Source organism: Labrus mixtus, chromosome 7, assembly GCF_963584025.1.
Source record: "Labrus mixtus chromosome 7, fLabMix1.1, whole genome shotgun sequence".
Taxonomy (NCBI): Eukaryota; Metazoa; Chordata; class Actinopteri; order Labriformes; family Labridae; genus Labrus; species Labrus mixtus.
In genome coordinates, this window is record NC_083618.1 from 1,613,012 (window position 1) to 1,627,040 (window position 14,029).

At 42.4% G+C, this 14,029-nt stretch overlaps 1 protein-coding gene across 1 annotated transcript in view; it reads left to right on the forward strand.

The window, feature by feature from the left end:
* The first annotated feature begins 10,305 nt into the window (after nucleotides 1-10,305).
* The window catches only part of mdfi (MyoD family inhibitor), a 30,941-nt gene continuing 27,217 nt past the window's right edge, over nucleotides 10,306-14,029 (forward strand). The window contains exons 1-2 of the mRNA XM_061041996.1: nucleotides 10,306-11,099; nucleotides 12,412-12,578. Coding sequence (XP_060897979.1) covers nucleotides 12,428-12,578 — 151 coding nt within the window. The 5' untranslated portion in view covers nucleotides 10,306-11,099; nucleotides 12,412-12,427. The remainder of the gene's footprint in view (nucleotides 11,100-12,411; nucleotides 12,579-14,029) is intronic.

The following is a 14,029-nucleotide window of genomic DNA, read 5'->3' on the forward strand; positions in this document are numbered from 1 at the left end:
ACCACATTTTCACCCTGGTCTCTCTCCCTTTCTCTCTTCGTCTCTCACTCTCCCTCTCTCGCTCACTCTTCCAGTCACACCAGACCATTCAAAACCAATGAAACAATCAAAGTCAGAAGTTTAGAATAATACTCGGAGAGCGTCCCAGCAGATACACCCTGTGTGCATGTAGCTCCAATTTCACTATTCTGTGAACACTCTGCTCATGTGAGCTTTCTCTCTCTCTCTCTCTCTCTCTCTCTCTCTCTCTCTCTCTGTCTGTCTTGATTTCTCCCACTCTCAGTCTCTCTCAGTCTCTCACTGCCTCAGTCTGCCCCTCCCACCTTGCTTGTGTACTGGTCTGATGTCTGGCGGGGACTGAATGTGGCAACTCATGCACTCTGATCAAAAGTCCTAGAGAGGTGGAACAGCTCTCACCTATATAAGTCCTTCAGCCCTCGTGAGCAAGACAGGAAACTGCTCTTTCTCTGCGTGGCCTCTAAAGCCTCACAGGCCAAAGCTGAATGCAGAACAGATATACTTGCTGTGAGGAAGCAACACTAGGATGGACAGGAGAAATTAAAACATGGAAACCTAAACGCTGAAATACAAAACTAAATGAGACCAAATCATGACATGGCCAACATCTTTGTGACTGCCCAGAAGTATGGCAAACACAGCTACACACATGGAGAAGCACCACAACCACAAACGAGCTCACAACACCAGTAGGGGCCGGATGTTTGTGAGCCTCCCATGTGGCAGATTCAGCCAGGTAGAAGGCTAATATAACCTTTTGATAAAATGACAACTCTTATCCTGTCACACCAGAATATACCTTGTAAGTTGAGTTAAGATGACATGGATGGGCTTTGTGGTATGCCCTCATGAAGAAACTAAGCATAAGAATGACCAGTCTATTAAATTGGCACACATTGAAGTTAATGGAAAAAATCTTTGGGCCTTCCTTCTGAACATAAAAAATGTACAACATAAAATGATCAGCACCAGTACCACTAGCCACGCATTGTGTACATGGAAATGAGTACATAAAAATAGAGTGCCAAACTTCCCTCTTGAACATTGGGGTTGCTGATAGTCTTATCCTTCTGATCAAAGGGGTTATCCTCAAATACTCTTTTGGTTGTTGGTGCAAGACTAAGGCCCAAAAATACTGCTGTCACAAAAACACAACCAAAAGAAATCAAAATGGCCCTCTGATGTTCTCAGTTCCCTATCCTTATACTGGCCTCCCTCTTCGTGCTTGAAGCAGTTTATCCAGCTAGCCAAACAATCAAACATGCTCAGAGAAGACTCTCAGACCGGAAAGTTGTGTTGTCTTTAAGTTTACTGAGGGACATGAATTGACTGTGAAACTGCAACACAAATAGTTACAGAAGTATTAATGAATACAAGCTCTTGAACATAGATTGTCTTACAACCTAAATTACTATCACAAAAACTAAGGTAAGTAGAAATACATAGATGTAATCAAACAACATATGTAAAATGTACTGTATATCTTACTCTTAAATGTACATGAAAACCTATGTAATTCTGCACATTATCCATGCTAAACAGCAGCTAAACAAACAAATTGTTTAATAACAAAACAGCATAAAACTTACGGATATGGTCTTCGATAGCTCCAAAAAACCGAAAAGTCCTTCCAGTATACAGACAATGAGAAACAACTGCAGCACTGCCATGTGCTCATTTACTCAAAAACAAAAGTGAAACTTAACTTTAAACTAAAGCTGCGTTTATACTCTGTGTCACTAGGCGACAGTATAACGTCAACTGGCATAGAAACAGTCTTATGGCATAGAAAGGCCATGACACTCCCCGCCTGGCGTCTGTAAAGACACCAGACCACTCCATCGGGTACTAGACTACAACCTCTGAGTCTGTTGGAGACAGGAGGAGAATAAGCTCAGTGATCGGCCTTGAAAAACCCTTAGGTGCACCTTGTCAGATAACTCTGACCTCCACCTTCCTTGTGAGTTGATCTGCACTAGGGAATGCTTTTGTCACCACAGCCATGGGCCATTCATTTCGTCCCACTTGAAGATCCTTCATTAGGACCACATCACCCTCCTTAAAGTTGGGTCCCCTGTCCTGCCATCTGCTCCTAGTTTGCAATGTGGTGAGATACTCACGGCGCCACCTCTCCCAGAAAGTGTCGGCAAGGGATTGGACATGCTTCCACTGCTGCTGGAGAAGCTCTGCCTTCCCAAACTCACATGGAGGAGGGGGTAAAGTGCCTGTCTTCTCTGTCAACAGGATGGTTGGTGTGAGCACAAGTGGAGACTCAGGATCTGAAGAGACTGGTATGAGGGTTCTGCCGTTTATGATGGCACACACCTCAGCCATTAATGTGGTGAGGACTTCATGTGTAAGATGTGGAGACTTCATCTGCAAAAACATGGAGTCCAGTATACGGCGTGCCACACCGATGAGACGTTCCCATGCCCCACCCATGTGGGATGAATGGGGTGGGTTGAATACCCAACTACATCTCTGCTCTTGAAGATACCTGTCCAAGTCTGTGTTTGGTACATTCATCCTCAATTCTTTGCTGGCCCCGATGAAATTAGTACCTTGATCTGACCTGAACTGTTTTGGTGCTCCACAAAGAGAGAAGAATCTCCTGAGTGCGTTGATGAAGCTGGAGCTGGTTAACGACTCAACGACTTCAATGTGCACTGCTCTCACACACATACACGTGAACAACACAGCCCACCTCTTGCTATTAGCATGACCACCCCTGGTGCGTCTTGCAGACACTTCCCAGGGTCCAAAGATGTCGAGGCCAACGTAAGTAAAAGGGGGAGCTACCTGCAATCTTTCAGCTGGCAGATCAGACATTTGTTGCTGTCCCATCTTACCCCATAGTTTACGGCAGGTGACGCATTTAAAGAGTACGCTCTGAATGCATCTCTTTCCTCCTACCAACCAGAATCCATCGGAGCGGATGGCACCCTCTGTGATGTGCCTGCCTTGATGCTTTACCATCTCATGATGGTGTCTTATGATCATTGTTCCAAGGTAGTGATGGCCAGGTATGATAAGGGGGTTTACCTCACTTAAGGTCAACTGAGAACGAGATATACGACCTCCTACTCTGAGGAGTCCATCACTGTCAATGATTGGATTTAGATTTCTGATGCTGCTACGTGTTGGCAGGTTTCTCTTCTCAGAGATGTATTTCATCTCTTCAGCATAAACTTCATGCTGGACACTTTTGATAACAAGTTTTCTTGCCTTTTCCTGTTCTTCTACAGTAGAGCCTGTCTCACATAGATGCCACCCTTTACAGCTGCTCCCATCAGTCTGATGGGCAAAGGTATGAGCAATGTGTGATAGCCGTGCCACCGCTCTAACAAGTGATTGTAAACTTGAGAAACGCTCAAAGCGCTTCACTCCAGGTTGACCTTCTGAAGCCTGAGTGATGTGCACCAACACCACAGGACGTACCTCTGCATCTGCTGTGGGGTCAATGAGGTCAAACGACATGTTAGGCGCTGGAGTAGAAGTGAGGGGCTTTGATAAGAAAGGTGGCCCTGATAACCAGGTTGTGTTTGCAAGGAATGCAGCCGCCACTGACCTAGAACCATGGTCTGCCGTGTTCTGCTCAGAAGGAACATATTTCCATTGTTCTGGAGATGTTAGCTGTCTGATTCATTGGATCCGGTTGCTTACATACACATAAAACCTCCTTGTCTCGTTGTATATGTAGCCCAGAACGATTTTACTGTCCGTGAAGAATGTGACAGAGTCAATCTTCAGATGCATCTCACTCACTACAAACTCTGCAATTTCTACCGCGAGGACAGTGGCACAGAGTTCAAGGCGAGGTATAGTAGTCTCTCTTACAGGTGCAAGTTTTGATTTTCCAAAGACAAATTCGACATCACACCTGTTGTCATGGTCGGTGACCTTCAGGTATGCAACGGCTGAGATTGCCTTAACTGAAGCGTCAGCAAAGACAAACAGCTCTGTTGACATTGCGTTGGAGGGGGAGAACGAAAAATAACATCTGGGAATCTGTAGCTCTTGCAAATGTTGGAGTGACTTTCTTCACTTCTCCCATTCTGCTCTCTGATCATCAGGGAGAGGAGAGCCCCATTCTCCTACTTGTGATGACAGCTGTCTGAGAAGGAACCTACCCTGTACTGTGACAGGTGCAATGAATCCGAGAGGATCAAAAACGCTGTTTACTACAGAGAGTACACCTCTGCGTGTGAATGGCTTGTCGTCGACCTGAACTCTGAATGTAAAAACATCTGATGTGATGTTCCAACAAATCCCTAAGCTTCGCTGCAAGGGTATCTCGTCCTTTGACTGGTCTAGGTCCTGAACGTCTTTGGCGAGATCATCAGTAGGGCTGTTATACATGACAGCCTTCTTATTTGAGGCTATTTTGTGTAGACACAGGTTGGACAGTGCGAGTGCTTCTCGAGCTCGTTGGAGAACAGAGATTGCCTCTTCCTCTGTGGCAAAAGACTTCAAGGCGTCATCCACATAGAAATCCTCTTCCACAAATCTCCGCACATCACTCCCGCAGCTATCCTCCTCCTCTCTTGCAGCCCTTCTCAGTCCATAAATGGCGACAGCCAGAGAAGGGGTGTTGCCGAAGACGTGGACCTTCATACAATCCACAATGTCACTGGTCATGTCTTTGTTTCGAACCACAAAAATCGTAAGTAGTTTCTATGTTCATCCCCAACGAAGCAGTGGAACATGTGTTCAATGTCCCCTGTAACAGCAACCGGCTCCTTCCTGAACCTCACTAGAACCCCCAGAAGGCTATTGTTACGATCCAGCCCGGTGAGAAGGACGTCATTTAGAGAGACTCCATCGTAACGAGCACTCGAGTCAAAAACAATGCGTACTGGGGGTGATATACACTGAACGAAGGCAGGTACCAGCACTCGTGGTCATCCTGCAGTGATGGAGCCAATTCTGCATGGTCATTATCCAACATCTTCTGCATGAAGTCCAAATAGTGTGCCTTCATTTCAGGTTTTTTCAGGTTTTTTCTAATCCAATTCCCATGTTGTTGAATGTTGGAGTGTCAGTGTTTTTGGTCTTATGGCATAGAAAGGCCATGACAATCCTTTTACTGGACAATTTAGGACTACATCTTTGAAGATTCTGAAAACCAGCTGTCAGAATAGTGAAGCCCAAAACTGATGCATCTTTTGTGTCTCTTGCCAGATAGTTAAAGGGAAGGAGCTAAGACCTGAGCTACCAACTACCAAGAAGTTTAATCCATTAAAACAAAATCAGTCAGTCTTTCTGGAGGGTGTAGTTCTTTACCAAATTCCAGATCACATGTCATTGGATCCCACAAGACCCATGTTCATACCAGATGTAAACAAGGCCTAACTTTCACTGGTTCACTCCTGAATCAGGTTTGTCACTTACTTGCTATTCCTAGCCTGAAGACCACACAATATCATCACCAAACATCAGATTGGAGGCGTACTAGAACAAGAACCTGATGCAAATGTATCTGCAGTTTGTGATTAAGGGGGTACAGGCTGGGATCAGTGGCTGCTATGCCCCCTCTTTGCATACAGGGATGTACCCCAAGCCTCTCTTTTGTATGGCCGTGAAGTCTGAAGACCTCTCTCACTACCGAGAGGATGTAAACAAAGGGATTCATGTAGTCAGTAAACTTCATATCAATTCGGAACGTGGAGATCCCAACAATGAAAGGAAAGTGCTCCTGATCCGTAGTGATGGTAGTAAGGTTTTGGCAAACTGTGGTTGTTAGACTTACAGAAATCTTCAAAATACTTGGCATCATGACATTCCGGCAGCTATCAACTTTAGGGCAGCCTCCAGTACAGTATTCAAAGTAAATATCTTCAACAAGCAGCACTGCGGTGTCCTGAAAGAGAAGCAGAAGAGATGCTCTTCAAAGGTGTAGAACAGGAAATGAAAGGGAATGAGCAACACCAACTTCCTAGTGATGCACTAGTGGACAATGCACTCTCCAATCCAGTTGCGGTTTGGCTTTAAGACAATTTTCAGATTAATCCTGGGGGATAGATGTTTTTAAAAAGGCATTGTAGTTGAAGAAGAGGCTTCTGTGAGATGACTGAGTAACGGTCATTTGTAACTGGTGTGATAATGCGTTAGGAGGATTCACTTCAGTGTCTTTAGCGGTAGGCGTGGTTGGTAGGAGGAGAAGCAGGGTCAGTACTGATGTCACACCTGAGGGGGGGGTGTGGTGGCTCTGTCTCTGTAACCTTCATTAGCAGCACCTGCGGAGGAGCCGGAGGAAATTGGTTTTGAGTCGAAGAGACGCCACGAGGGAGACACGAGGACGCAGACATCTGAGAGACTGAATCTGAAGTAACGTTTGTTTTTGTGTCAACACTTCACGGGTTCTTTTTGCACATGAACTAAACTGATATGAAAGAGAGGGCTGGCGAAGGAGATCGCACCCAAGTGACTCCATGGATCGAGTGGTCTGAGTGAGCTGGTCGCGGCACGTGCGAGGATCTTTGGGGTGAGTCACCTACATACACCTCTCAAACAGACAGGACAGTTGCACACACATTCAGATAAGGCAGGGTACACATTCACGTTTACGCAACACGTAAGGAGAGGCATGAAGTTACAGGCTCACTGTCCTTAGAGTCAGACTCAAGGATAGCATTTAGCGGTGGGTTTGTCGAGCGGCGTAACACTGGATCTGTCTAGGACAGACAGTTTTGGCAATGGATGTTTTCCAGGACTTCCATCAGTGATTGATAAAGAAAACCTTTTCTGTACAGTCCACATTTGATGAACATGAACAGTGTCCATCAAGTATCTGGTGGCTTTACTTGCAAAGGAACCACCAGGCAGAGGCCATCCTGTACACCAGTTGAGAGGATTGAGTATTTGACAGTGGACAAGGAGGCACTGGCTTTCAAGTACGCCGTTGATTCCATCTGGAACTATCTCCTGGGCAGAGAGTTTATTGCACTTCTTTCTGTCCATCTGCACACGATCAAATGCTTTTTCTAAAATTTAAATCTGATTTATTATGACTTAGAGGTCGTTCGTGGGCAGCAGTAGCTCAGTCTGTAGGGACTTGGTTTGGAAACCGGAGGGTCGCTGGTTCAAGTCCCGGTGCGGCCCAAATATGGAAGTTGGTGTGGTAGCTGGAGAGGTGCCAGATCACCTCCTGAGCACTGCCGAGGTGCCCCTGAGCAAGGCACCAAACCCCCTCCCCACCATCAGCTCAGGAGCGCCTGCTGTGGGCAGCGCCGTCACTCTGACATCTCTCCATTACTGCATGTCCATAGGATCCTGTTTGTGCATGTGTGTGTATTTCAGCCTATGTGTGTGTTCATGACTTACAGAGTGTAAAAACAGAAATTTCCCCTTGTGGGGATCAATAAAAGTAAATCTTAACTGTATTTGGATGGTCACTGCCATGTTGGTCTGTTTGGTGCACCAGATTCTGGACAGAGTTTATTTTTACAAGTCGACAGGAAGCTGTCATTTAGAACCACAACAAAGGCAACAGCTATATAAAAGGTGTGCAGCATCCCCACCAAGTGATTCATGTTTTTATAAATCTCCCAGTTACTTTCAAATAATGATCAAATAATTTAATGTTGAATTCCTGTAAAACTTTTGTGTTTGAATAATTATGTTAGAAATACATGAATTTTCAGGAAGCTGATGACAAGAAAACTCTCGTTGTTGAGTGCTGAAACAGGGGGTGAGACGAAATCTTGTACAAACACACAATTCTTGAAGTCAAGTTAAAACATTTGGGAGTCTTTTGAAGATTGTATTTGGTTTGTTTATTCTGTTTTTTATGAAATCAATGTTATAGTATCGGCTTAAAGATGAACATTTCCTCAAAAACACATTGGGATCCTATTTTGATTTGATTTAATTTAAATGAGTGTGATTTAAATTTGATAAAATGTAAAAGAGCTTTGTCCCACCCTGTTGAAAATATTCTGCCGTAAATGACAAATTGGTAAATTATGCATGTAAAGCAGCAGGAAGTGGAAGAAAATTAAATGTGTTGATATAACTTCGCTCAAAGAGACTTTGAAATGCTGTCGTTTATTGGTATCGTATTTTCTCTCAGTCTCTTTTGCGTAGCACAAGGAGCACAAATCCTTCAAATTACTTCAGTGTCAAAGCCCGGCTGCTTCAAATGAGTGGTTGTACACACAAATTGAATGGGAGGTTTTCAGGTTGTTAGTAAAGATGAAACATGTCTCAAAAGCCTTGGAAGATTTGTTGCTGTGAATTACCTCATGGCCCGATCACCACGCCTACAAACATCAATCACAGGAAACACTCATCTGCAACCTTCAGGTATCAACACAGGCTCATGTCATGGGCTGATTTTCTGCACTATGTGTGACCCAAGAAAGACAACTTATTCTTTGTGTTTTTGTTTATGTCTACATCCATTTTTTAAGGCTTAGTTTTGGGCTTTTTGGGCCTTTATTGTGGAGATAGGACAGTGGATAGAGTCAGAAATAGGGGAGAGAGAGAGTGGGGAACTACATGCAGGAAAGGAGCAGCTCGGATTTGAACCTGGGCCGCCCGCTTGGAGGACTACAGCTTCCATACATGGGTCGTGCGCACAAACCACTGCGCCACCAGCGCCCCATTAAACAATATTTTAAGTAAAAATAAGATTTAGTATATAATCCTTTAAAAGTTTGTGGAATAGAAAAAAATGTTTTGGGGGAATTGCAAAACAGGTTGAATGATTCTTATTTTCAAACTTCCTACATTAGACTTAACTTATCCATCTGAATCCAAAGCCAAATAAACTTCAAATGAGCTATTTACATTTCATTTATTTGATATATAATTTCATTAGAGTATGTTTTTATCTTTTTAAAAGTGTTTATTGTATATACGTATAACTGGTAGGAAGCCTGAATTTTTTAGACATTTTTAAGATGAACAGTTCCAGAATGATGCATTTTGAGCCTGACTTTGTTTCCAATCCCTGCTCTTAAAGTTTGAAAGTAACTGTTTTTGAGACTTTTGAAAATAACCATAGTAGATGTGAATGGCATGTACACGGTATAAAGTAAGGATGTGTTTTGCAGTTTTTCTTGTAATTACTTTTGAGAGCTCAATTACTTCCACGGAGATGAATTGTGAGTCATCGCTGACTGACCTAGTTCAGTCTCGTACTGGGACTTCTTAAAAGGCTGCATGCACACCCAGAATGAATGAAGAAAAATTCCCACAGTGAGTCCCAGCAGCATGTCAACTAAAAAACATTGACCGTGCCCCTGAATAACAAAGGTCTGCTTGACTCCTTACAATTACCTGTAACCTACTTGGCATCTTATCAAACCAAGGACCACTGGTGTGAAGACATGATGTAACAATAGAGTTGTTTGTTACTGTTACTGTGCTCCTTCTCTCTGGAACAAACTCCCTGCTGACCTGAGGTCCATCACTATTGTGTCTACTTTTAAAGCAAAACTCAAAACCTAGCTGTTCTCCAAAACATTTGAATAGTTACTTTTGTATGTGTGTGTATGATCACTTTTGTGGTAACTGATGCTTGCTTTGTGGTGTGGATGACTCCATTGATTAGATTTCTGTATGTTATTAATGACCCGTGGAAACACTTTTTTTTGTGTATGTTGTGTTGTGTTTTGATTTATTTTTATTTTTTAACTTTTTTTTTATTGAGTACACAGATAAAACATACAACTTCAGGAGATGCTTTTCAGTTACACTTGTCCATTTTCTCATGAAATCCTAACAAGTCATGTTACCAAACAACTACACATCCATATCCATACATGTATACACACACCCTTTCCTTCATACTTACATTAGATAGACATAAACTTACATACATGCATATAACCACACATATGGCAGCCTTCACATCGTTTTTCAATCCTTTTTCCTTGATTGATTAACAACTTCTGCAAACATATTGGTAATTTGCTATACAATAGACAAGTGCATTTAAATTGATTTTGTTTTTAACCTCAATATAGATCACATTGAGCTTATCCATTCAGTTTATCCATCCAGCTAATCCATCCTTATCCATTGAGCTTATTCCACAAGTGGAAGTGTAGATACTGTGTAATTTTCTATTATTGTATTTTTTTTAATTTAACTGATGTAAATATGTTTGATTTTTAACTTCTATTTTTATTTTTGATCATTATATTCCTGTTTCCTGTTTTCTTGAGCTGCTGTAATGCAAAAATTTTCCCCATAGGGGATCAATAAAGTTTATCTTTATCTTTATCTGTAATGAAATGGGCTGTATAAATAATATTGTTATTGCTATAAACAGAAATAATAGAAACTCTGCTGAATATCTTAGGTTCAAAGAGAATCACTTCTACAACAATGACCATATCTACACTTTATTGACTGAGTTTCAAAGTATAACATTTTTACCTGTTATTATGTTCTTGTACATCTCTTCTCTCTATTATTTACAGAACACATGGTTCCTGAGCTCATAAATCCTGATGAAAGCTACCCTGTGTTAGTGCTGTGTCTGTTTCAGGTTAAGGGGTAATTATATGACAGTGTAGTTCAGCCCAACTAGTTTCTAGCCTGGAGGAAGCACAATCACTGCTGACTGTAGTTTCCTGCCCGATTGCTTGCAGCACAGAATTGAGGAGCAGGAGTAAAGAGTGAGAGTAAAAGGAGAACAGAGATAGGACACAGGACTGGTCCTGCTCAGCTCATTGTAAGACTTCAAAAAAAGTTTTGACGGAAGAGTGCTAAAGACTTTGCACGCAGAAACGCAATAGAAGGTGGGAAAACCTGTGCAGACAAAGAGTATCCAGCGAGTTGCCTGCAGACACACAAACTTCCCAACATCTGGTGCGCTGGAGAACGGGGCGAGCCGGAGTGAGAAACTTTGGAGGCGGAGAGAAAACTCACTTCGCTGGAGAATAATGCTTTGAATTGGAAGTTTGGGGGCAACTACATGAGTCGAACAGACATTCTGTGGTTGATAATATTTAACAGAGAGGAGGGAAAGAGGACGGGAAAGGTGTCGGAGGGCGAGTAAGTCCACCTGGAGCGGACAGAGAATGAATTAGCCAAAGGTTTGGCTGCACCGTGTCCCAGCCATACAGAAGGTAAGATGTTGTTTTCGTGAGCAGTTGGTTAATTAGATGAAGGTATAAATTGAGACATAAAATATTCACACACTGTAGCTGGGCTCGTTCGCAGCATGCAGGAACTCGTTTTGAGAAAGCAGGGCACAGACACGCAATAAAGGTAAACAGAATACGCCCGTTATAAACATAAAGTGTAGTGAACCTACTCAGACTATTCTGGTTGTATTTATTGTTAGAGAACCCCGAATAAAAGCGCACATTAAAGATAGGAGTTTGACACTGTTTTTATAAGTGTTGGGGGGGCATGGTCTTTCCAGAAGCTTCTTTAAACTGTTTATTGTTTTGTAAGTGTAAAACTAAAAGCTGTGGAAGTTATTGAAATGTTGTGAAAAAATATGTGTAACCGAGCGTTAGTACAATTTATCAAGCGCTTTTATAAAACTTAGTAATAGGTTATCAATACTTTTAGAGGGCAGCGAGTGCGGAGCAGAGCCGCGTGAACGCGCAAACAGCTGTCCAGGTGCGCGCTCCACACACGTTGGCACGTGACGCACACTGAACTTGCCCATTTCATTAATGAGACACAGACAGTGCGTGGGGCTCGGTTTCGATCCCCTGGTTTAAAATATCACGTCATAAAACACACCTGTGACCAGATAACAGGTTATTGAGCAAGTAACAGGATAGACTAGCAGACGGGCTTTTAGAAGTTATTGAGTGACACGTTTAAGTAGGGCCAAAAAACTGTAAAGAAGGACTAGTATGGCTTCTTCACTAATATAGATTATTTTATTTTACTTAAATTACTTTTTGTTTTAATAAAAAAAAATAAAAAAATACAATATTCTGTAGCATGACATTTTCTATCACTGGAAAGTTTTGGGAAGTGTTCTTTGATTGATTTTTACAAACTGCTTGGCTATTTCCTCCATAGTCTTCTGTAATTGTCTTTCTATTGTTGTTTAATTGTTGACATGATTCATCTTGATATTCTCTTGCACACACCTTGGAAACTTTCAAAATGATGTGTATAAATATATAGATAAAGACTACTATTATTGTCACTGGCATAACATCGGTTTAAAAAAGTTAGTTAAGTAGGCTATGATTATGCCTTTCCTGTTGTGTTTCCACTGTTTCATTAAAGCAGTCTGCTCTGCCCTGTGGTGATTTTAGAACAGAAAAGGACTCATGTTTGTTCAAGTTGCCTTGTTGCTCGTCTTGAAAGACAATATGAAGTCTTTCACGTGTCCTTGCCATAATCTCTGTAATAATATTTATGATCGCCTCCCTCCCTTTGTTTCATGACCCCTCCACCTACTCCTGTAAGAGCCAGGCCTACGCCCATGGATGAGGAGAGGAGTGCCCCTGCCATCTCACCTGAGCCACCTGATGATGGGGAACTCGGCCTACCAGAATCTCAACTAAATTCACACACGACATCCACGACAGAGATTGCAAACGGCTGCCCCAATCCAAACCCCTTTTCTAGTTCAGGTGAGAAAGCAGAAACATCAGTAACAGTAATATCTATAAAAACAGCTCTACTAAGTATAACATGAGGCTGGTAGTATTTGTAGTGGATCTAAATTATCTCAATGTACCTCATTATAGTCCCAGATTCAGCAGTTTGAATGAAGATATATCTGTATGCAACACATTTTCCCTTCATGTTTCCTCTTTAAAAACAGAATAGACTGATAAGTGTGTACCGGCTGATATTGTTTTCCCAAATAGAATAGCCTCGAGTCATGTTTGAGTTTAAAACTTGCAGAAAAAAACTCACTAAAAGTAGACACAGGAGCAATTTTAGAGCCTCCCATTACATCCTTAAAAAATGATTGTTTATTTTTGGTGGATTTCATATTGCTACATTCGGTGAGAGGCTCTTCCACTGTCTGACAAAACAGTTGTGTGCTGATGTCAAGGGATATCTCTTCTATGGGGGGGGGGGGGGGGATATGCTGCCTTGGATGATCTGAGGGGTCAGGACTTACTCAGCACCGTGGAACACTTAAAGGCCGCAATTGGGCTTCTGGGAATTTCGGAATGGACCCCCCCTGACCCCTCCCCTTTTATGTGATTAGTCATGGTAAAGGGTTGACTGACTGCGGGGTAGTGTGTAAGAGGGGGGCATCGACCAACTCTGGATGGTTCTGTTCCTGAGTGACTCATCCAGGGTCAGCCAGAGAGAGATTTCCTCAAGTTTCAGGGAGACAACAGAGATGACTATAAATCAGTGTGCCGGTCTTATGGGGTAATCAGGGTAGGTGTGGTAAAAAGTTAGGGAAGTGTGCAGAGATTGCACTATGGAAACCTGCCACTAAAATCTTCCATGGATGGTTTTGTTCCTTTTTTTTTTTGGTTTGTGTTTTCACAGCAAGTCTCAACCCAACCTATTATGATTACTGTATTGAGTGTGTTATATCACTGAATCCACACATTCATTTCTCTGCTCTTTGCTAGATTGTGGTCTACTATTATGAGTGTAAACAAAGCATCAGTTTAACGATTATATCTTTCTGAAGAGTTTGTAAGCTTGTGTCTGAACATGTTGTCACTGATTCGACCTGTGCTCACTCTTTAGGACGCCAACACAAAGTGTAATTGCGGCTTCTTTCACTAAAGTTAGACTGCTTCTCAGCCTGACTCGTCTAGTGTGTGTGTGTGTGTGTTTATGTGTGTGCTTGCTGACGGTACATAGGTGAGCCCAGGGTGGGGAGGAGACGATTAGTGAGGGTAACAAAGCCTTGCTTTCAGCACACTGCTCAACCTCCCGTCTCTTTGCACTCTGCAGGCAGAGAGACGGGAGAACTCAACAGACACAAATATAGATCTTACTATTTCAGACAAAGTTGCTAATTCAGTGCATAACTAGCTGTTACTTTAAGTATTGTAATTAATGGTTTTCGGATTACTCTTGTAAATATTTTACCATATAACATTTC